The sequence below is a fragment of the Ammospiza nelsoni genome, chromosome 21 (assembly GCF_027579445.1).
Source record: "Ammospiza nelsoni isolate bAmmNel1 chromosome 21, bAmmNel1.pri, whole genome shotgun sequence".
Classification (NCBI taxonomy): domain Eukaryota; kingdom Metazoa; phylum Chordata; class Aves; order Passeriformes; family Passerellidae; genus Ammospiza; species Ammospiza nelsoni.
The window spans coordinates 4,178,605-4,203,001 of record NC_080653.1 but is presented as its reverse complement, the minus strand read 5'-3'; the positions used below and the strand labels follow the sequence as shown (position 1 = coordinate 4,203,001).

General features: G+C 47.0%; 1 protein-coding gene across 1 annotated transcript in view; it reads right to left on the bottom strand.

The window, feature by feature from the left end:
* MYBBP1A (MYB binding protein 1a) overlaps positions 1-22,412 on the bottom strand; it is a 49,674-nt gene extending 27,262 nt beyond the window's left edge. The window contains exons 1-23 of the mRNA XM_059486845.1: positions 22,223-22,412; positions 21,961-22,056; positions 21,059-21,142; positions 20,598-20,672; positions 20,071-20,178; positions 19,045-19,235; positions 18,588-18,755; positions 18,288-18,405; positions 16,708-16,997; positions 15,951-16,058; positions 15,226-15,351; positions 14,321-14,524; positions 13,582-13,690; positions 13,091-13,178; positions 11,902-12,053; positions 11,104-11,193; positions 10,356-10,481; positions 9,533-9,697; positions 8,394-8,551; positions 7,400-7,534; positions 6,117-6,222; positions 3,764-3,895; positions 2,191-2,259 (exon numbers count right to left, since the gene is read on the bottom strand). Coding sequence (XP_059342828.1) covers positions 2,191-2,259; positions 3,764-3,895; positions 6,117-6,222; positions 7,400-7,534; positions 8,394-8,551; positions 9,533-9,697; positions 10,356-10,481; positions 11,104-11,193; positions 11,902-12,053; positions 13,091-13,178; positions 13,582-13,690; positions 14,321-14,524; positions 15,226-15,351; positions 15,951-16,058; positions 16,708-16,997; positions 18,288-18,405; positions 18,588-18,755; positions 19,045-19,235; positions 20,071-20,178; positions 20,598-20,672; positions 21,059-21,142; positions 21,961-22,056; positions 22,223-22,411 — 3,087 coding nt within the window. The 5' untranslated portion in view covers position 22,412. The remainder of the gene's footprint in view (positions 1-2,190; positions 2,260-3,763; positions 3,896-6,116; positions 6,223-7,399; positions 7,535-8,393; positions 8,552-9,532; positions 9,698-10,355; positions 10,482-11,103; positions 11,194-11,901; positions 12,054-13,090; positions 13,179-13,581; positions 13,691-14,320; positions 14,525-15,225; positions 15,352-15,950; positions 16,059-16,707; positions 16,998-18,287; positions 18,406-18,587; positions 18,756-19,044; positions 19,236-20,070; positions 20,179-20,597; positions 20,673-21,058; positions 21,143-21,960; positions 22,057-22,222) is intronic.
* Positions 22,413-24,397: the final 1,985 nt, after the last annotated feature.

Genomic DNA, 24,397 nt, shown 5'->3' with positions numbered 1-24,397 from the left:
GCCCCAGCAAGAGCAGAGCTTCCCAAAGTAAGAGCTGGGTAGGTAGGCCAGTGGCCACAAGGTCTTACACAGAGGCTCTAAAAATAGGGATCAGTCTGGCTGAGAGGAGCTGTGGAACAGATCCCCTGCATCCATTCTGCTCTCACACACTTCCAGGTATAGAGGATGAGGAGGAAGGAACAGCTCCCTCACATCCTCTTCACAAATCATTTTCATTTTGTTCACAACTACCTTAAAACTCAGCCTGAAGGTGCATCTCCTCCTCCCCAGGCTGGCTGGGATGGTGGCCAGCAACTCTGCTGGCCCAGAGCCCCAGGGTTTGTTATCAGGCCAACACAAAACACCTGCCCAGAGCTGAGCCTCCACCTTCTGTGCACAGCATGGCTCTTCCCAGCTGCTGTGGCCCTGGGGACACCCTGCTGAAGCTGCACACCCAGGAAATCAGAATCCCTGTGGGAACAGCTGTCCCAGATGCAGCAGCCATACCCAGAACAATCAGCACTAACAAGAGGAGTGTTAGAACAGGAATTAAGCCTCCAGTACCTGGGACTATGCTAGTTTAATGATTAGAAGCCAATAATAAGGGCTAGAAGTGGAAGATCACCCCACTTGCCTCTCTGTTATCAGGGCTGCCCAAATTCAGAGTATCATGAGAGCTTTGGTGTTTTCAGAACTCACCTTTTGGAAGCTGAGTTCTTCCACCTCATATCCCCAGAGGCTGCCAGGGAGAAGTTACCCCCCTGCTTTACCAACATCACTTTGCCATTTATACCCACCTAGCCTGACTCCTACCCTAACCACTAGGATACCACCAAAACACATTTGCATTGAGAATCAGTGGGAAAATTTAACTGAAGACCTGACAAACTGGACATTTGGTGCTGAGAAGCCAAAATTCCTGAAAAGGAAGCAGTGTGTATAAAATGTAAAGCTGCAAGTCCAAGCTGCACAGGCTTTCCTGCTCACTCTCCATGTGCCTTTGTTTGAACAGCAGTATATCCACGTTCTGTGCCCAGCTCCCACACACTCCACATGTCCTGCCCTACTCCTCCCACCCACAGGCAAACAGGCTCTGCAAACAAAGCTCAAGCAGCTTGGTGGAAGCCCTGGAAGAAGGAGAATGCTGTTCCCTGTGGAGAGGCAAAGATAATGGAAGCTGCACACAATGGAGCTGTCTGCTTGGGATGCTGTTCTGGTCTCTTGAGGATGGGATCAAGTATGTGCCTTACAATTAATTTGTTGTTTGTGTAACACATCCTTATTACCATCCACTGAAATTATTAATAGCTCAATTCACTCTCCTTTTTTTTTTTTGTCTTTTTTAAAGCAAAGCCATTCCTGTTGGGTAAAACAGTCTGAACTGCAATTTACACTGACAATGTAATGCAACCCTACTGTGAACGCATACCTACCCTTCACATTCCCTCCAATGATCAGAAACAATAAAACAGCTATTTCTGACACAGGGAGATCAATCTAGGGTGCACTTCTGCAGGGGACAGACACAGGGTACAGCTGGGGGCTGGGAAAGTTTGGGCCCAGAGGGGTTTTGGTTATTAACAGTGTGAAAGTCAACCCCCAGTGCAGGGAAAATCCAGACAGGGCTCATTCCCTGCTCCAGAACACTGAGCTGTGCACTCACCCTGCAATGTTTTATTGATAAGGCTCCACTAATTTTGTGTTACTCAGGCACAGGCAACCAACCATCAAAAATCAGATCTGTGGTACAGGTGGTTTTCAACTAAACACAGCAGCACACACACTTTAAAATGCAGGACAGATAGCAAGGACAACAGACTCAAGAACCTGACCCTGAGGTAGCATGAGGAGGCAGGGAGTAAGGCAGACTCCATTAATACCAAGGAATATCTTATCAAGAAGGAGGTAATCAAGGAATAAGCAACTGCAGTCACAATCAGGCCTCAACCCCGAGAGCTGCAGGCAGTTTTTGAAGGAGATGCTACCAAAGAACCCCCATGACTGTGGATATATTGTGTGCCTTCAGCTTCACACACCCCTGAAGCAGCAAGGCAGTGTTTGCAAAAGCTCTGCCCCCCTGAAAGCCACTTCCAAAACTGAGCAGCCCTAAAAGCACATTATAAACATATTAAAAATCATCTGAGCTGCCATGTTTAAGTTACTTCTCTGATTCACTGTTATTCAGCTTTGTTTGTTTACTTTCATTCTTACCTGCTGATGTTGCCTGGCTGCTGCTGTGATAAACTCAACCAGAGTATCTACTAATGGCTTACACATGATCTGTAACAAAGAAAGACACAGTCTCTCATTAGTGGTTTGCTGACAGGTTTGTTTTTCAAGCAAAGCAGTCTATATTTTACACAGCCTCCTGAGTAAGAAGAAAATGACACAAGAAAGAGAAATGCCCAGAAATCAGCAACAGTTTATTTGAAAATTAACAGCTTTTCTCACACCAGCTCTGAGTAAAATCTTGATCACAACAAAAAGCAGCAGCAAAACTCTTCACCTCTTTTCACCTGGAAAAATCAGGCAAGCATTTTTCACTCCCTGTGTTCTGCTAAGTGAAAACTAAAGTCTGCATCTGGCTGACACTTTCTGTAGTGTCTGTTCACACTGAGCACAGCCCCAGTCCCAGGCACAGAAGAACATGTTGAGTTGTAGCCAGGTGTGGGCTGGTCTCTTCTCCCAGGGAACAAATGACAGGACAAAAGGAAAGGACCTAAAGTTGCACATAGGGAGGTTTACATGAGGTATAAGGAAAAATATCTTCACTGAAAGGGTTGTCAGGCACTGGCAAAGGCTTCTCAGGGAAATGGTTGAGTCACCATCCCTGGAGGTATTTAGAACGACATGTGAATGTGGTGATTTTAGAAGATATTTCTACAAGGAACAGTTATATGGAATCTAGAGGTTTTAGAAATCTGCAGATGGGATTTTAAGTTTGCTGTTCATGTGGGCAACACACAGTCCTGCTCTCCCTCCATTTCTCAAACTCAGGTACAAGGCATGCTGGGCTGGTGCCCTAAGAAACCTACAAGCAGAACTCTCTCCTGGATGGAGTCCTCAGCCTGAAAGCATCCTGCCCCAGTTACATCTCCTCCCACCCTCACATCAGACATCAATTCTACAAGGTTTGGAGAAAGGGCTTCTGGCAGCTGTCTCTAGTTTGCTCTGACCTAAAAACCCCTGAGGATTTGTATGACATTCAGGCCCATGGCCTGTTCCTTAAAAACTGGCTGTCCTCATAGAAGAGACCAGCCCCAGGCTTAGGTCAAGCTTGCAGGAAATACATCAAACATTTCAGACACTTGCACTGTCTGAATAGCAGGCTTGAAGATTAGATTCCAATTAGACTTCATACTCCTCAGCCTTCCTGGAAGAAAATTGAGAAACTGAGCATGCAGTGGGAGCAGAGCTGGACAGGAGCTACACTGGCTGCTCAAACAAGGTGACCTGTTTTGCCTTTGTGCAAACCTTGCTCATCCATGTTGTCTTGAATACTGGAAAAAAATTAAAGCTTCCTAGGATATGTTTTAAAGAGCAGCCTGCTGCTCACCTGCTTTCTGTCTGGGGTATCCCAGTCCAAACCATAAATAAGATCCTGGCCTCCTTCAGTGTTGTTATAAAAACTGAGTCTAAGAGTCTGAGCAGGTGAAAACCCAAGGAAACCTCACAGCAATTTCTAAAGTCTGCAATACAACAGAGAAGTTTCTCTCCCCCCTTTGCCCACAATTACAATCACACTTTGGAGCCAGCAGAAGACAACAGAGCCATCAGCACTCACTGGGAAGCGTTTGAAGAGATCATGGAACATGGAGCATGTGAGGGGACTGTTCCTTTTGCTGAGGAACTGGGTCAGTGCCTGCTGATAGACAGCAGCCACCTTCTTCACGTTCAAACAGCCTGGGTTCAAAAGCTGGAGGGAAGAAAACAAAATAAAAGCATTTCCAGTGAAACACAAGAATGAATCACTAAGAGTGAATAAATCAATTTTCATCAGTTCTAAGAGGTTTTTCCCAACAAGAAGTTATGCTTGAGATATGACACAGAACCATGAATAAACAGCCAAGTGGGCCCCAAATATGCTCTCTCATATGACCTTGTCACTGAAGGGCAGCACAGCTTCCTAGCAGGACTACACACACTCCATGTAGTGTGGGGCTGTGCTCTAGGTTTGTGGTTGGCATGTGTAGTACACAAAACTCACAGGGCACTACAAGCCCATCCTGCAGTAGCTGGGCTGTGCACATGGTGTTTGTTCTCAGCTGAAGAGCTCCTTGTGCCTGTAGATTTCAGTGTATGTACATATCTGTATCTACATACACTTAGCACCTATGTCCAGGACTCCCAAGCACTCAGCAGACAAGCCCTAGCACTGATCAGGGATCCAGCAATCCCAAAACTGTGTCCATGTTCCAATATCCCCCTCTGGTGGGCAACAAGAATCCCAGACACACAGCAACCTGCTCAGCCTACATGGATCTAAACAGCAGTCACTGAAGAGCCAAGTGTGGAGCACTGCATCTCAACATTCCTGACTGCTCTCATACTGCCAGGGAGGTACTGCTCTTTGGGAAGAGTGAAAAATTAGGGCACAGGAGGAAAAAAGCTCTAATCTTCACAGCAGTGAACCTCTGCCCAAGGAATTTTTCCACAGCCCCATGGAAATCTAAAGCCAAGTAATGTGGTGTCCTGTTCTCAGGTCAAACTCCCACCGCTCCTGCAGCTGAACACTAAAGGCTTAAGTGGAATAAAGAAGATGGGTCTTGAAATATGACCTGTTTTTCTAGTGGAGTGTCTCTACTTAGCACTTGATACACATACCTGCAGGGGAAACAATTTATTTCTCCTTCCATGCATATATTTACTGAAAAAAAAATTCTTCTATAGTTTTTCCATAAATCTGGCTACCGCATCCTAGTGTCTGCTCTAGTTCCACCTTCCTGCTTATTCAAAAGCTCCAAATTGTGCTCACAGAGCACAGCTCACTGGAAACACACAACACCTCTGTCTCTGGTTCCCCCCTGCAAAACCTCCCTGGCCTCAACACAGTGTCAGTCATCAGCAGCATGACATGAACTGAGCTGTCATTTCCCTCACACTGGCAGCTCATGTCAGCTGCTGGCTCTGTCTCTGCCTGGCCAGGACCAGAGCTCTGCTCCCACTGGAATAAGAGGCTTCCCTGTGAAACTGCACAAGGATGCTCTGAAGCATGCCTCACTCTAGCCTCAATGTCAAGTATGTTGTTTATATTCTCCCAGATCTCCCATTTTGTTTTTCTTTTACAAAAGGCCCAGCACTGCACAGGAGCTACATGGATTAACACCCTCCACCTCTCCCTAAGCCCTAGAAACACTGGCTGTCCTTTCAGCCTCCAGCAGTAATTCCATGTATGTTAATTTCCATGAGGGAGCTCTGTTTATTTTTCTACCCCACAAGATGTCAGCAAGATGAAAGCACTAATTCCTGGGATCAATGTGAGGGGTTCAGAGGCAAGGCCAGGGTCAGCTGCTGAGACTGAGACACTGCTTACTAAGTTTCTAGGAGGTGACTGGAGTGGGCTGCCCAATATAAAGGCTCACCCACTCTGAGACCTGTGAAATGCAGCAGAGACAGTGGGTGAAAGGGGGTCAGACTAAGGGTCTCCTAGTAATGGACACCTGTAGCACAATCAGATGAAGTCTCCCTCCAAACAACTACCACCAAAATCAGGGCTGCTCCAAACACTCTTCACCCTTCACCTTAGCCCAAACCTCAGGGGAACAGGAGTTTACTGTCATCCACCACTATTCTGTATCTTCCTGCTCCTCGGCACTCTCTGGAAAAAACTCAAGAGTGACTGCCAGGAGTTTAATGGAAAAAAACAGCAAATCAGGGAGAACAGCACAAATACACATGAGGCTTCTTTGGACATCAGCAGCCCCTGTGCCTATGGGCAAGCAGGAAGTAAAGGGTGAAAGCCAGGAGGGTGAGGGCCAGAAAGGGATGGGGAACTTTCCAGTGTCATGGAAATCAGGCAGACAGGTACCTGCAAGCAGCAGGCCCAGTGACAATGAACAAGGAAGGCCCACCTGCAAAACCAGGTACTGCAGCTTTACTGACAAAAACACATCCTCAGGAGCAGCCTCATGTCTTACCTGACATGCCTGCTTTGCTTTGCTGTCATTCTGTTTCTCAGGCTCAAGGGGAGGAGCAGTTGAGGATGTGTTTCCTTTCAACACTTTGAGCAGGTACAATGAGGCACTGTAAAAGAAAAGGGGAGAACACAGCAGTTACCACAGTGCCACAGTGAAGCTACCTAAGGCCAAGAGGCACAGGCAGCTTCCTCTGTAGCAAAGATGGTTACAGAATTTGATAGGTCCCTTCTCTCAGTCTAACCCACTCTGGCCAGACATAAAGACAAAGAAATCTTAGGAAACTAAATAATTTTGTGTCATCACAGTCAGGTATCTCCACTATCAGCCTGGTTTCCTCAAGCTCATGCTTCTGACTGGCACTGCTGGAGGAGTTCTGCACCTTGCCCAGGATTTCTGAGCCTGCACAGCTCAGCCAGGACTGCAGCATGGCCTCAGCTGCCATGTGCTGGAGAACTCAGGCTGGAGAACTCTCCATTGGGAGAGCATGCAGACCTCTGTGCTTGTGGAAAATGCAGTGTTTACTGGGCACTGCTGGGAAGCTGTCAGGGAACCATGCAGCACACACAGCCAGCCCCACGTGGGCAGAGGTACCAAGGTTCCTGCACAGCCATGGGGGAGATGTGCTGCAGAGCCAACAATGTCCAATGGTACTGGGTTGACCATGCAACGTGGTACCCATTGCTCACACAGCTGAGCTGAAAAATCCCAGAGTGAGTATGAAAGCCCTCATCAAACTGGCTGCATGTCACAAGAGAGCCTGCTGGTAAATGGCACTCCTATTTACACCACAGAACAGCAGTATCACTCAACTTTCTAACAAATATGTATCTGGTTTATTCTAATTTTCCTCTATTCTACAGCAAAGGAGAAAATATTGGTATGTACAGTCAGGACTAGATGGCTATTGCCCTCATTGTGCCATCATGGAGACAGTAAACACTGCATTTAAAGAACAATCATCACAGGTTAATTAGGAAATGCACTCATACCCCACTGAAGCACACACACTGCATTACTCCCAGAGGAAGCCTCAAGAAAGCACTTCCCCGCAGCAGCAGAGCTGTACCAGACCATTTCTGTATCACAGAAGCTATAAAAGACAATCACCAAAAAACACACACATTTGAAAATGCTTCAGACTGTCAGGACTAGTCCTTATGTAAGACACAGATGCTGGTGTGAAGCCTCCTGCAAGGCTCTTGCTTCCCAGACCTCTAAACACACATCATCACACCTGCTCAGATGTTACAGCATCAGTGGAGAAGCTCCTTGTGAACACTCACCTGAAGTAGTAGAGAGCCACTGCAGAGTCAGTGTGCTTGCAGGCTCTCTTGACCAGTTTCTGCAGCAAGGCATGCACATCCTCCTGCAGGGAGGCCACTCTCTTGCAGTACTGCTTGTTGCGGCACAGCGAGTTCCTGCACAGTGAAACCAACACAAACATCACCCACAGACAGAGCTCTGGGAGCACATGGCCAGGAACACTGAGCACTTACCAGGGTGAGAGAGAGCAAAACCAGAACTCAGTGAGTGGTAACAAACAATGCTAGCTAGGTACTGAGCAGACAAGCCCTGCAGCACATGGCTGTGGCAAGAAGGGTGAGGACTCTGAACACTCTTCACCTTCAAGCACAAATTCAGACATCAGAGATGACTTTCCTTCAGTTTCCTTCAGAGCTCCCACAAAGAGCACTGACCACCTCAAGCTTGTTACTTCACAACTGCTTCACAACTGGGGAGACAGCAGCACTGAAAATGCTTTAGAGTACTGAGGATGTCAAGAAGTGGTGCACAGAGGACACATGTGACACAGCATGCATTATGTCTGTCTAGCTGGTATCATCCCTCACTTCTGGCCCTGAACAGAGAATTTGCACTCTGCCTGTCTCAGAAATAACTTGTTGAGAGTTTGCTCCAGCCACAGCAGCAACTCTGTAAGCCTTGGGAGTTGTTCTATGGTCTGACCCAGAGGTCAGAAGCCCATGGAGGTACTCAGTGACATGGTCCATACCTGCAGTACCTGTGTTTGTTCTTGAGGCTTCCACCTGCAAACAGATTTGACACTTCAAGTCCTTTAGCCGAGAAAATGCAGATCCTAATTCCTTTCCTGCAGGTGATGACTAAGCACTGTGGATGTGTGTGGTGCTGGTAATCTACCCTACACAATCTCTAAGCACAGCAGTTGCCTTCAGCCTTAGCAGCTCCTGGTGTTCAACCAATACCACAGCTGTTTATCAAAAGCCATTTTCTATTACCTGGAGGTCCAAGGACACTTACTTGAAGATACTAGCTGTTTTCTGGAGGAAATCCACCTCCTGCTTGTCAGAGTCTGAGCTCATGCACTGTTCAATCAACTGAAGCAGGGGCTCGATGATATCAAACACCAAGGGGTTCTCTGCTTGCTTAACCAGGAACACATCAATCAGATCCAACACCTGCAAACACAGTTATCCATGTGAGGAGTACAGCTGACAGGGAAACAAGATGGATTTACCCAGAGCACCTACCAGTAGGCTGTGGAGCAGGTGGAGGGGACTGAAAAAATTATTTACAGCTGAAATCTGTACACATTCTGGTATCATTTCTACTGTTAAAGCATAGGAAACTGAAAATTAAAATTTGAAACTGAAGATTGAGAGCTGTCTGCTGGTTCCAACTCTATTTTGTGCAGTGATACCATTTAGAAAGAAGAGTTACAAGAATCAGGGTCACCTAGCACAGGTCCCTGTCAGCACCACTGACTGAAGATCTCACCCCTGCAAGCTCCCTTGAAATACACACTGCACCAGCATAAAATCAGCATTTTTATAGAACAGCATCAGAAGGGAAATGCAGTAGAGCCACTGGTTCACTTCCCTGTTCAGCCTTGGCTAACTGATTCCTGACTCCCATTTCTGCCTGGGAGCAGCTGGAGCTGTCTCTGGATGCTGGAATGTCCCAGAAGGTCCATGCTGACACCAGGCGGCCTGACCTCAACATTACAGTCACAACCAACCAGGAGGTTTAGCAAAACCCCCAATTTTACTGGCAGAAAAAGCTCATGTTGCAAAATGACCCAAGGCACTTCATGCATTAAGGAACACCAAGTTTGTCCAGTTAAAAAAAAAAAACAAAACTGACAGGCACCCTTGGATAGCTGCAGGAAAGGATCTTATCAGTTTAAGCATTTCAGATCAGCAAATGAAACCCATGGTGCACTTTTTGACAGCACAATCCTGGTTTTCAAACAGGCCTGTGAAGCCCCAATCACTGATCCCAACAGTGCTGTGCCAGGTGCTGTACAGAGCCAGAACAACCAGTCCCAGCTCCCAGCGGTTAATGACATAGGTGAATGTCCCAGGTAGCTCACAGCATGCACAGGCTTCAACTGACATGCTACTAAAGCAGAGGTCTTCACACAAACATTTGTCTCCCACCTTAGCCTTGAAATCCCTCCGCAGGATCTTCTCTTTCCTCACTCTGTCCTTCTCATCTTTCTTTGCCTGGATCCGTTTCTGCTGCTCAGCAAAAAGAGCTGAGATGTTCTTGTCAAGAGCCATCATAGCCTCATCATCCAGCTCTTCATCACTCTTATCTTCTTCCTTTTGATTTTAGGAGAGAAAACCCAACACATCAACTCATATACTTCAAAAAGACAGTGGGGAGGGAACCAGAGCCAAGACCAGACTCCAGTAGGGGTGTAGCTAATCCTGAATAATACTGCAGGGAGGGAACACAGCTGCTCAGACCCATGAGAAATCTCACTTGTATCTCCCATCAGGTAATCTGGCTGCTGTAGAGAAGATCAGGAGAGGAAAGAGGCTGAGGTTTTGACCTGACTCCCTCTGTGCTGTTCCTCCTCCAGTGAAGAGGTTCATATGTTGCTATGTCTGCAACCCTTATTGGGATCATTAAATCAAACTCTATCACTGCTACAGTAAGTCTCCAGAGTGGCCTTCAGGGAACACTCCTCCACACAGGCCAGCCAACACAAATAACAGTATCTCAGTGCTTTAGCTCTCATCAATCTCATTTGTTACAGGCAGGAGCACAAGCTGTGTCAGGCTAGACTGAACAAGCTAAAGTGCTCAAGATATATGAACAATAAATAAAAGGACAAGTGACTTATTCCCAGAGCTCACCTAATACCATGAGTGTTTCAAGTGCCATACAAAGATGATGCAAGGGCCAAGACAGCATGAGTTCAGGCACCATCCCAACCTCCTGGTATCTGTATCAAGGTAGGCAGTGAAAACATACCAAAGAATTCCCTCCTTGGAGAACTTTCATCAGCTGACTGCGAAAATTATCATCAACTTCTTCATTCTCCTCATCTTCGCTGTCAGAGTTGTCTTCATCTGAGGAGTCCCCGCTTCCCTCTTCATCCTAAGGAAGGGAAGTTCATCTCCTGAGCCCACCACACAGGCATAACTCAATTCTCAGAAATAAAATCTCAACCCTCCCCTCCCCTCCTGCCTTCCTTCTAGCCCTCAGATACAAGGACAGACACCTCAGATGATGGGGTACCAGGTCTCCACAAGGGCTAAAGTGGAATACAAAACAGACTTCTCTGTCACATTAAATAAGTATCAAAGAGAAGTTTCCAAGGAACAGCTCCCACCTGACCCTCCTCTGTGCTGATGCCTGTAATGCTTCATGACTTGAATCTCTACAGTCCTAAAAATGTGAGATCTGGAATCCAGCTGGCTGTGCACCACAGCCATGATTCTGTGGCTGCAGAAAGGACAGGCCTGTGCTCCTGTCAGGATGCAGCTATTTCTTCTCAGAAAGGCATCTGTTCAACCAGCCACACCTACAACTGCAGGCCAAGAGACTCAAGCATGCACTTCCAACAAGCCATTTGTGTGCAGAACCTTTAAAATAAACCTTAATAGAGCAACAGCCTTTTTCCTCAAGTAGAGAAATTATGTTAATCTATTAACACAGCTCAGAACCATTAAATATTGAGGATATGAGGAGTGTTTGTCACTGGCAATGGCACAATTACCGTGTCCTGGGCAGATTTGGTCTTTTTGTTTGATTCTTCCATCACAACGACTGCACTTTCTTCATTCTGCTCTTGGTTAGGGTCAAAAACCTACAAAAAATAGGGACTTGGGTTTTTTGTTTTGTTTTTAACCATTTCTTGTGTACAACAAACAGAAATTTCAGCACAGTAAACCAGGTGAATAATGGAATTTTAAGTAAGGGCATTAACTTTCTGCTTGTTAACATGCTAAGTTCTTTCTGTAAGTAACAGAAAAGGTGAGGAAACTGAAGAGGATGGTGGCATCATACACCTTGGCTTGTTCCAAATGAAGTATTAGGTTCATCACAAAGTACCTGACAGCCCACGTTTGCAATCCACATATTACTTTCTCAGTAGGCATCACCTTTCTTAGTGGTATGACCAATTCAGATTTTTAGTGTCACTTACTTTTAGGACCTCTGTGAAAAAAGCACCTTTCTAGAAAAAACAAATTTTACCATTTATACTCACATATAAAATCTACCAGTTATATAAACTGACCCAGGAATTTCTTCAGCCTAAAACTATCAAATAATACAGCTTGAAGTTAACAGATCTCAGGCTCCTGTAAAAAAAACAACCAAACTCCTCCCCCACAAAAACAAAAAATAGCCTAAACACTCTCTAAATTACAGCTCAAATTCAGCAGCACACATCATCAGACATTTCCTAAATCAAGTAGATCAAATTAAACCTAAAACTGAGACATGCTTGTACATACATGTGTTAGGGACAAAACAGGCAAACAGTACAAGGCCCTGTGAGTGCCTCACTTACATCCAGGATGAGCTGCAAGCCCCTCTTGGTCAGGCTGGGGCAAATCCACACAAACACACTCTTGGAAATCCGACGTAAGAGGAGGCTGGGCTGGGCAAGGAGGGAGAGAAGGATTTCCACCATCACCTCAACCCATCCTGGCTCTGAGCTGTCTGCACAGGAACAAACAATGACAGGAAGAGGCATTGGTATATCAGTAAGCAATACAGAATAATTCACCAAGGAATAAAAATTAAAATTGTCCTTCTAGCTGACTCTTAAAAGTACCACTCAGCAACACAGACCAGAAGGCTGGGAGGGAGAAACCACAGGGAGAAACATGTTTGAAATGGTCTTTTGACCATTGTTTTCCTTTTTCTGCAAAGGCTTACCAGGCAACAAAAGCTACTATTTATTAAATCATTACTTAGATTAGCAGTTCTGCAAGTTACCTGGCACCTACTTGGTCACATTAAAGCAGCTGGTCAGCAAAAGTATATGCATTTTATAGTGTTTGCAGCGAAATCAGAAGTCCCAGCAGCCCATGAAAAGTGATGGCATTTGAAATTTGTCCTTTAGTCCAAAAGTTTGGGAATCCTGCTCTACAACCATCCAAACCACCAAAGAATTACCGTTTTTATTTTCACAGTGCCCTCAAAATTGATTTACACAGATCTCAGGAGAACAAGACCACAGTTGGAGAGGAAATTAAAAGATCAAGCCAAGTTTTTTCCTGGTCAAGTCCCAACCTAGAGGGTCCACAGGCCCTAAACAAGGACCAGCCTCCATCTCCAAACATGCTGTGTTCACACAGAGGACACATTGAGCTTGCTCAGAACTCAAGCTAAGAAGGAAATACGTTTGATGCCTGCTGGGTGTTCAAGCCCACAGCTCTGCCAGGCAGACACCACCAGGTCAACACCAGCCACTGGCCCACACAGAGCAGTGCCTCAAGGAGAATGAGCTCCCTTGGAGTGCTCACCCAAACAAGGGCAGCTGTGGAGCTCAGCTCTCCGTCCCAGGGCACACAGGAACACAACCCACTGACAGGGCACACAGAGAGCTGGAGCACAGGACTTAGAATGGAAAGAGAATGAAGAAGGCACTCTCCTGGGGGTAAGTGCATCAAGCCAGAACCAGTGCAGAGTGCAAACTGCCTTGGCAGACCACTAACAATCCCACTCCCTTTCCTTCTGTAGGAAGGACTCACCAGCCTTCTTCTTCTTGGCTGCTTTGCTGAAGGCCTTCTCTGTGCAGTTCAGAAGGTCACTCAGAACCTCCACTGTTTCAGACTGATTCTGTTTGATCACAAGCAGAGAGGAAACAGGCTCAGAACTCCCCACTACCAACAACAACAGAAGGAATATGCTCCAAATCTAAGGACCACTCTAAACAGGTACAAATATACAATCACCTACTGCAACTCTTTTGCAAAAAAGCCCCCATGAAATTAAGTAAAAATTGCTCCAGTCAGCAGCAAATCAAGGGCAAAACTAATGGTCAGGCCAAGCTTTGCCCACTACATGTCTACAGACAGTGTAAGAATCACAGCTTATTAGCTGCCAGTTGCTCATTTTCAGAAGCCAGAGGTTCAGAAAAGCTGGATCTCTGAACACAGAGAAACTCCCCATCTTGGTGTTCAGAAAGCCCAGCTATCATCAGCCTATTCTATACTAGAGAAGTATTCATCAGAGATGTTACCTTGAAAAGATGAATGGCCATTGAAAGCAGAAGCTGTTGGAAAGCACCAACTTTGGCACTGTCTGATTTGTTTTCTTTTTTCTGCAGATTCTTCACAGACTGAAGTGTTCTGAAGAAAGAAACCTCTCTGAGTTTTCACAATTACAACAGCAAATCATCCCATATGACCAGACTAAAAACATGACCAAAACTACAGTACTGTTTTGTGTACTTAACATTTCATCTCTTGGCATTGGATTCTCTTTTAGCACACAATCTTAACCCAATAAGTTCAGTATCTGACTGAATGTGGGTTATAAAAAAACTGCACTTGTGCACAGACTACACTCCTAGTACCACAGCCAAGGCTAGATCTTTATGGGGAATCAAAAAGACTCTCAGAAAAGAGTCATTGAGATGTTTGTACAGGCATTTTTAAGAGAAAAGATGAGCAGACTGTTACAATCATGTTTGGGAGAAGGACCATAGAAAAAATCACATAGTTAACAAATAGAAAGAAGAGGAAGAAAGGAATGAGGTGAAAAGAAATAGAAAGATACTCTGAAAGCCAGTCAGGTGCAGGATACTCAAGGGGAACAAAAACAACTGCCACTGCCTGTGAAACGGCTGTGCTACAGCAAGCAGAACACCACGAGGCAAAGAGAACACAACATCTCCTTGTCCTAAAGAGAAACCAAGACCAGGGCTTTCCCCCTTTCTCCTTTCACCAACCCAGCATCCAGGTTCCCAAGCATCTCACCTCTCCCAGATATCCCTCTGTTCCTTGGTAAAAGGTTTCACAGCTTTGACATGCTCAGTGGAGAGCAGCTTGTTGGCATACTCAACAAGGAGAAAGATCCACAGCTTCCCATCTGCAGTCACACCATGGACATGCTTCTCTCTCAAGGCTGCAGCCTTTGCTGTATCCCCCAAGACAGGCAGGGTGTTTAATGTCTGAAGTAACCTGCAAAGAAAGACACCATGTTATTGTCAGAGGAACCAAATGGCCTGTTCCTGCTTACCAAAGTAATACCCACCAGCAAAGCACTCTCATCCCACAGCTCTGGTCACTCACTGAAGCCCAGACTGACAGTGCCCAACTTTCAACCCACACATGTAGCCAAGACAGCAGTGTAGAGCTCATTATCTTGGTGGCCCCAAATCACCTGGTGCTCTCAAGGACACTATTAATCTCAGTTGCTTCTCACTCTGTGTCCCACCATGTCCTCTGCTTTCCTTCTACTGAGGTTTGGCAATCATATAAAACATCTATTACCAATCTATCTTCCTTAGCACAGGGAGGGCTGTGGAGTCACCAGCTCCTCACACAGAGTGACCAGAAATCCACCAGCACAACCCCAGCACCTCCCTCTTGGGTCCTTCCCCTTCCAGATTGCCACAGAGGCAATGGAAATTCTATAGGAAAAGCAGTATGAGCTCAACTCCACACCTGCCATATCATCTCACATTTACCCAACATCTCATATAACACAATCTTTGAATAATCCATCTCCATAGAAAAGCCATGTCCTGGTGCTGGAGTCAAAGAAATGCTCCAATAGCAGCCTAGCATCTCAAACTTCTTGCCCCACCACTCACAAGCTTATTTTATCCTCAGGAAAAAAGAAAAATTTCCAAGCTTAAAGCCTGCAATCAAATCCTTACCCAAAGAAGTAGTTTTCTGTCTCTGTATGATCCCGTTCATTCAGGGGCTCTGATGGAAGGACACCAGCCTCAGCTACCTGGGAATTCTTCTTCTTAGCAACAAAGAAAGCATGGAAGAAGCAAAACCTAGCATAGACAGAAATAGGAACAGAATGAAAACCCAGACTGGCCATAACAAAGCAAAATCAGCCCATGCATGCAAACCAAACAGCTCCACATTCAAGGAAGGCCAAGCACTGAAAAAAGCACTATTTACAATGAGCACTAATTACAATGAGACTGTTCTCTCAAGATACACAGGGTGAAGAAGAGAAAAAGGATGCTCAGGACTTCACAAAAGTGAAGCACCAACACTTAAGGCCACAAAACACAATACTAAGACTGTCAGATATGGGTCATACTCTCCAAGGCACTTAAGGTGACAGATAAATACTTATTAAGACCTGATGTTAAAAATACTATCTTCAAGCAGTTTAGGCAAGCAGGAATGGAAAATTTATTCAAAATAAATGGAACTAATGTGATTTTAAATGCCAACTACTTATCACACAGGTTAGTCCAATCATGCAGAAAGTATGAAAACAAAACCTAGACTCCTAAATTATTTATTATGGAGCATTTCCACTACTGGATTTGTCCAGTGTCATGGGGACAGCTTATCTGCAATACTGCTATTGAGCTACAGAGAACTACCCCAAGCACATATGTCTTTACATCAGTCTCACCTGGCAATGTCCATCACAAGGCTCTCCTCTTTTCTGGTGGCACTTTCAATGATGTTAACCAGTCTGTGCATGATCCACCTTCTCAATCGAGCAATCTTCTGTTGTGCTCTTTGAATAAGAAGGAGAACACAATCAGCAGTTTGAACACTAACCCAACACAAATACACTGCACAATCCACTGCACCAGGAGGTGACTTACAGATCCTTAGAGACTTTACACTAAAACTGGCAAAGTTATGTAGTAACAAAGCAATAGGTACAAAAGAAGACATATAATCCTCTCAGGTTTGCTTTTTACTATGCAAAAGGTGATCTATTTATCCCACAGAGAGTCTGCAGATGAGCAAAAAGCACTTAAAAGAATTGCAGCAGTCAGTAGAGCGAGGTTTACAGGTGCCAGGTAACCACATAACCTGGCCTGAATGCCACAGTGTCTAACACACAGGTAAAAGAGAGGCACAATTCCTACAAAGACCTGAGAAGCTGTAGTGAAAGAGGAAACCATGGGACATATTCTCCAAAGCAGCTGTCAGGACTAGAAAAAGAAGAGAAAAGGCTCTTTTGGTGATTCAGTCTGCTTTGGGCAGGCTGGCTGGTTCTCAGTATGCTTGCAGAATTTGCAGAATTGAATTTTATCCCAGTGAAAGAGTCAGATTCTGGGGCTAAACTTTCTGAGACAGAGGAAATAAACAATTGTGAACTCATGGCAAGGGAAGCAGCAGATGCTGAGAGGAAGGTGCAGTACCCCTGTACTCACACGTCTGCGTTTTGCCGGTTCTGTTTCTGCCGGTTACTTGAGAAGTCTAAACAGCAGTCCAAGTCTGGCCTGAGGAACATGTCCTTGAGCCAGCTGATGTATTTGTGCAAGGCCACTGCCTGCAGGTGTTTCACTACCCTGGAAGCACTCAACAGCACTGGCCTGCCTTGATTGGTAAGGGTAGAGAAGCCCATCATCACAGCCAGCTGCCTCTCTGGGTCATCGCAGCCACTGAGAAATGTATCTATGTATCCTTCCATTTCTGCAGCAAACTTAAATCCCTGGGGAGACTGAAAAACATGGTCAAAGAAGCAGGTCAGCAACTTCACACTCAGACTGAGTGGCTGTGTAAATAAAAATCACAGAATCACAGAATGGCCTGGGTTGGAAGGGACCTCTCAAGTGAATCACGTTTATTTACTCCCTTGTTGGTTAAAAAAGTGGAATCAGGAAGAAAACTGCCAGTAAATAAAAGACTCCAGCTTTGTCTAGCTCCATCTCCAACAATCACCAGAATCCCATAAGGATCTACAAGGTAACAGCATTTACTTCTCCAAGCAACCTATGTCAAGAAACAAAACAAACCCCAAAACAGAATCAAATTCAAACAAAGATCTTTTCTATTCTCGCATCATCAACAATATTAGCAGCTTCTTCCATTTAGCCTCATTGTCTTCAGGGATTTCTGACAGGAACCAAATAAAATTTGAAGCACATGGAAGATCACAGCCCAATTTACTGTGCAACAAGCACAAAAAGTAAGAAATAGGAAAACTAAGCCAGTGGATAAATCCTGGAGAAAGCTGGTCCATTTAGGGAGGCACCATGGTATGCAGTATTTGCAGGGCAAACCCACACACCTATGGCTGCTCTGATAACAGAACAAGAAGATCACACAGACCTATCTCTCCCAAGATACAACAACTATTCCTGGGCACATGTGAGGAGGTTTGGGGTTGTGTTACCACAAAAAGCCAAGCTAAAAGCCAGTTTTATCAGTACTCCCCTTTTACTTTTCCTCTGTTTATTGCAGGCTTGTGCTGTTTGCTGGCTTCCCAGTAGGGAAGAGGAAGAGGAGCTTCAAAATCCAAATCCAATACGTAATTTTTGTGCTAAAACCTCAGATGTGTTTATTAAAACAAGCACCAACAAACAAAAGCACGAGTTGTCTCTTTTTGTCTTTGCTTTCCAATGTCCATGTCACACCCAGCACAATGATAAACAAAAAGGAGCTTCTGGACACACAAAAGCAAAGGGACTGTTAAAGGACAACACATGACACTGTCAATTTGCTGAGGGCTGCCCTTCCTCTGCCTCCCCCCTCATCAGAGCTTTCCTGGCAGCAGCAATGAAAGCAGGTGAGACAGTGCTGAACAGTTTCCACACCCTTAAAACAGGCAATGACAACCAAACACAGAGTATACTCACTCCACTGCAACCAATACACTAACCTTGCTTTTAGTAGGAGTTCAATGTCTAAAATGACATAAACTTTTTTAATACAAGATGATTTGAAACTAGAAGTGGGGCAGAGACTTCCTTGTGCTCAAGACACGGCCTTTAGCTGTTCAAAGACCTACCTGAGTTGCTACCACGTGTTCTCCATAGTGCAGCATCACCTTCCCCTTGAGAACCACCTGCAGCTGCTCCAGGGACAGCGAGGGGAGGGCACTGCCCAGCAGTCGGTAGCACATGTGACTGAGGGGGAACAAAGAACATTCCCTCAGGCTAAAGCACAGCACTAAACCCACACACAGGGCTAAGACACAGAGGAAGGGCTGGGGCAGGTACAGGAGCATGCAGGGAAATGAAGTCAAAACTTCTGGGTCAAGAAACAGAAGGGTAACATGGGAAACAACACAGTGTGTGTTCAAACAAACCTGACAGGTCCTGATTTCTCCTTCAATAGCCCATTCTCCACAACTTCATTCCAGAACAGTTCAAAGGCACCTTCCTTCAGTGCAACTTGGAGCAAATCAAACACTACACTGGGCAATTTCTTGTCTTCCTTCTCAGACTTGGCAGCACTTTTCAGAAGCTCTACAAGTCTAGAAGAAGAAATAAAATAATGTGAGAGATCTGACCTGAAAGGGAATTGTTGAAGGCCAAATTGATCCTGCTGGAAGACACAGAACATTTCCCAAGAACTGCAGGCTGTGCCCCCTGGGAGAAATGACACAACTATAACTTGGGAATCTGCAGAACAATTGACACCTAACCCTCAGCAGCACCTGCAGTGGCAAATACAAGCTGGAATCAGAATCACAGCCACATTTCTCTCACTCCTAGCCAAGAGGAAAATAATGTTCATTTAAACCTCCTTATTTAAGAACTTACCTGGAAACATTTTCCTTATTTACAACAGTAGATGAGCCAAACAGCTTCTTCAGCTTTTTAGGTTTCAGAACACCAGGGAATTTCTGCATACCCACAAGCAAAAGGTGCAGGTTCTCTGGAGATGTGAAGGCTGAAGAGAGGTCACCTTGCAAGATGTCAAACAGGACCTCCTCAAACACAGTTTCAGGTACCTAGACAGGAACAAGGGTGAGAGCATGTAAGAAATACCTGAGGGCATTTTACTAACTTGCAGTGAAGTAAGCACATTAAAGTATCTGCATTGGAGGACATTTTACTAAAAGCTTGCAGTGTTCTGGAAACTCTAGAAATAGTCTTTATGGTGACACAATGAAAAATAAATAATGGATCTGTCCATGACTGCCAGACAGTCCCAGGTGCTGAACCATGGGGAGCAGGACAGCATGCTGTCATCACACAGCAATTCTGGTCAACTGACTCCAGCTGCAATTGTTCTCCTGCTGTCTGACTGCTCTGCCTGTACAGCCAGGCAACCCAGGGACAAGGAAACTCTCTCTTTTTATTTAACACTGCTAGTCTTCATATCTACAAATAACATCCACTTTAAACAAGGAAATAAACTCTTTTATTTTACTACATACTCAGAGCTCTTTACTCCTTATCCCTACATAATTTCATTCCCAACAGCCCAAAATTCAACCTTAGGCCCAGGTTTGCTGCATAAAAAAGGTGGTTTGCTGTTCAGACTTTTCAGCATTCATCTGTTCAAAGGAGCACATGGTCTAACACATAATCCAAGCAAGTTAAATGGGAAATAACAGGCTGTGGAATTGTCCACGATGAAGGCAAACAAAGCTAAATTAGAGCACCCTTCCCAGAACACAAGTATCTGCCCACAGGCAATACAGGGACAGCTCCCACAGTTTACACTCTTCCACAGCCCCTATAACTTCCAGCTATGAACAAACTAAAGGAAAATCTGACCCCAAAGCCAAGCCCTCTCTTCCTCTCACCCCACAAGCCCCCAGCCCCACGCTGTGCCTGCACCTCAGAGGTGATGTCAATGAGAGTTTTGCGTGGCAGATCTCTGAGGTGTGTCTGGTGATTTGTCAGCTGCTGCAGAAGCTGGATGCTCTCCAGCAGAGCTTTCCGGTCCTACAAAGGAAAGATAAGCCAAAACCAGAGGACATAAATCAGAAATTCAGCTGAAGGCTCAGGTGATAATCCACTCTTTGGATGTTTATGCCTACTTGTAATAAGAAACACAATTTTGTTTCTTGGTTGGTCACTCAGCTTTTTCCAAAATTGTGTTTTCCAGCTGGATATGACAACAGATCCCTTCCTTCCAGGAGAGGTAGGAGCCTCCTGCGCTATTTGACACAGCTCCTACATTCTGCTCAGGAGCAGGCTTTATAAAGGCACAAAGAGCCCATAGATGGCACAACAGAAATTAACTGAACTTGATGCTTCAAGTGCCACTGCATGGATTACTCAGTGATCCAGCCTTTCCCTGTCATTCTCTTTCCACATCAAAGCCCCAGAAGCAGAACTGACACACCTGACAGCAGTCTTACCTTCACAAGCCGCCCAGACTGGAACAGAGCCATCACTCCAAAAAAGTTCCCAAAAGCTGCATTTCTCACAAGTTTCTGAAAGGGAAAAAAAAAAGAAAATAGCTAAAAATCTACTTTTCTGAGAGGCTTAGAGCTCACATGCAGCTACACAATCAGTGGAGCAAGATGGCAGGAAAATCCAGCCTTGAACACCCCACCATGGGAAGAGAACACACTGAAAAGCAACCCCCTGCACAATGTTTAAGAACTGTCCTAGAGGACATCTTCATCACACTGACAAATCTCACATAAAACAGGGCCAGATGACAATGTCACCAACTTCCAATTTCTAGAAATATTTGTTATTTCATTATAGTCACTTGCTTTAACATGAACCCCAAAACTACACTATCCACCAAAACTTCAAAGACTAGAGAACAATTAAAGTAGCAGTTGGCAAATGTTGCCATGAGCTCACTTACTTTTTTCACTTTTTCCAGATTGTGTTTTTCTTTTATCTGCTCCAAAATGCTGCACAGTGGAATTTCCTCAAAAGCCTGCAAAACCTGAGGAGAGAGATGGAATAGCTGTTTGCAGTTCTTCCATTTCACGACATTATCTTGGGTTAAGCTAAAACAGAGCTGAAGAGTTGTTCAGCCCAGCAGCAGACGTGCTGCTTTATCAGGCCAGAATAAAGACAACCAGATCAGTAAAGATGTATAGAACAGGAAGCAGGCTGGGAGAGCTGGGGTTGTGCAGCTTGGAGAAGGCTCCAAGGAGAGCTCAGAGTTTCTTCCATGCCTAAAGAGGCTCCAAGAGAGCTACAGAGGGAATCTGGAGTCCCAGAGTGTTAGGACAAGGAGGAATGACTTCACATTGACAGAAGGCCAGTTTAGGTTAGATATTAGGAAGAAATCATTCTCTGTCAGGGCAGTGAGGCTCTGGCACAGATTGCCCAGAGAAGCTGTGGCTGCCCCATTCCTGGAAATGTTCAAGGCCAGGCTGGATGGGACTTGGAGCAACCTGGTCTAGAGGAAGGGCAGATATCCCACATCACCCAACCAAGACCAAGAGCAAGACAGTTTTAAGAAGCAGTAATATTACTAAATGCAGAATAATTGAAAACTTGGTCAAAATTTGTAAATCAGTGACAGTTCTTGAAGCAGGACTGAATTCTGTAGTATGAATGTGATATTGGTATATTTCATAACTTTTTAAGTTTCTAAACCTGAGTAGCCCCATTTTAAACTACTATGGTTATTGTGAGAGCCTTCCCTCCCATGTGCACAGAAGGGAATCCTCCAGCCTTGCACGGACAGCAAAAGTGACCCCAAGCATGGACAGAGGCTGCCGACGGTTCTGACCCGCGCTGGGGAACACTGACCTGCGCCAAGGCCAAGCTGAAGCCAGGGCGGGCGGCCTCGCGGGTGGCTCCCAGCCCCTCCACCAGCCGCTTCAGGGTGTACTTGAGTTCATCATCCTGCAAGAGAGACCGAGCTGGGCGGTGTCCGGGCTGCCCCGAGCGCGGCCCGGCCGCCGGACCCCCGCACCCGGCCCGTGCCCCGTCCGCACTGCCCAAGCGGGAGCGCAGGGATGAGCCGTGTGAGGAGCCACTGCCCGCCCGCACCCACCGGCCCCCGCCTCACCTTCTTGCCCTCCCGCAGGTGCCGCAGGAGGCTCTCCGTGGCCGCCAGCCGCACCTCCTGCTCCGGCTTAGCGATGTCCCAGAAGAAGTCGAGGAAGGCGCGGCCCTGCCGCAGCACCCCGCGGGGGTCGGTCACCGCCGCGCCGCCGCCCCGCGGCTCCATCTCCTCCCCGAGCTCCATCCCCGCCATGCCGCCACCGCTGCCGCACGTGGGGCCGCCCGCCCGCTCCGCCTCTTCCGGGGCAGCGCGGCCGCCGCGGGACGGGCTCGGCCGCCGTGTGAGCCGCACTCCGCGGTCCCCCCGGTACCTCAGTGCCGCTCCCGTCATGGCCGTGCCTCAGCTCCTCCCGGCCCTTCAGCCCCGTTCCCTCAGCTCCTCCCGGCTCCCCTCAGCGCCTCATGGCCGTTCAGCCCCGCTCCTCTCGGCGCCCCCCAGCCTTCAGCCCGCTCCCCTCGGCGCCTCCCGGCCCCTCAGACCTCGCTCCCCTCATGGCCGCCCTTCCCACCCCTGTCCCCTCAGACCCCGTTCCCCTCATGGCTTCCTTTCCCACCCCTGTCCCCTCAGACTCCGTTGTTCTCATGGCTGCCCTTCCCAGCCCTGTCTTTCCCTCATGGCCGCCCTTCCCACCCCTGTCCCCTCAGACCCCGCTCCCCTCATGGCCGCCCTTTCCACCCAGCTCCTTCACCCCCTCATCCCAAAAATTCGGATTGCTTTGCCAGTGTACCACAAGCCAGTCGTGACACACTCGATGGACACATTGATGGGTTATTTCAGAGTTGCGCGAGCCACGGTGCTCCGTGGCGTTCCACAAATCCAGCACGCTCCACCGCGCTTTTCACTCCATTGTTTATACTCAGTTCAGAGTTAGTAACTTTCCAAGTACTGCCCATGTATCGGGATTGATTTGTAATTTACAAGTTGCATAACTTCAGCTAACTTGAAGAAGTTCCCCACATGCTGAGGGGAAGGGTCTTCACAAGGTTTTTAGAATTATAATGAACATAGATCAGCTATGGGATACATGAGCCTTGAGTCTTCTGCTTAAGTTAGCAAAGTATACACAGACGTTCACCAAAATCCGAATTTACTACATCCTTCATGCTCATTATTTCCAGGATGTCCTTGGGTAAGTGAAGCTGGCTGCTGCCTGCCCCACGGCTTGGGTCTCCTCTCTTGCTGAAAGTATGCAAAGATCTTACATTAAAGAACATTACTACTTAAGATAATCTTGACATACTTCACATTTTACCACAGCCCGCTCCTCTCAGCGCCACGTTCCCTCCCTGGCCCCCAGCCCTGCTCCTCCGCAGGACTCATTCCTCCTCCTCTGCACTGCCCCGAGGGCTCCCGGGCTTCCCTCACCCGGTTCGTGTCCCTGGGGGAAGGCTGCGATGCAGGATCCAGGATCCGGGCTGGATCCTGTCCCCGCGGGGCTGGCCCGGGACAGAGGGGCAAAGCCTGTGGGGATCGGCAGCGCAGGGTCACGGACACGAGGCGTGGGCATTGTTGGTTATCCTATGAGAATCCGAGGTGTGGTTTTATTAGAAAACATTAAATTATGGCCTGGCAAAAGGAGACAAACCAGCTGGTACAAATGGTATTTTTTAAGGACACTGTGAAGCTCTCGTGTACAGCCCGTTGTCGTAATTTGCAATAAAATCCAGCACTATCCTCCAGCAGCACTGTGGACACTGCGTGTGGCTGCCAGACACGCGCGGGAGTGCAGGGAATGACCCCGGGGCAGGATCCATCCCTGTGATCACTGCGGATGACTGTGACACCTGGAGCAGAATCCATTTCCATGAGCCCTGTGATCCCTGCCCGCAGCGACCGCGGGATGCTCGGGGAGCGAGAGCCGCGGGCTGGCCCTGGATCAGCACTGGAGCGTCCAACGCTCAGCGCAGCGCAGCCCGGGGCGATCCCCCACAGGCACCGGGCACATCCCAGGCAGATCCGCCGGCAGATCCGGAGCAGATCCCCGGGTAAATCCCGCGCAGATCGCAGAGCAGACACCGAGGGCACCCCCGGGCGGATCCCGTCCCAGAGCCGACGGGAGCGAGCCGCGCCGCGCGCCTCCCGACAGGCAGCAGCGCGGACAGCCCCGGCGGGGCGGGGAGCTGGAGGCAGGCACCGCGCGGGGCAGCCCCGGCCCGCGCGCCGCCGTATATAAGCGTT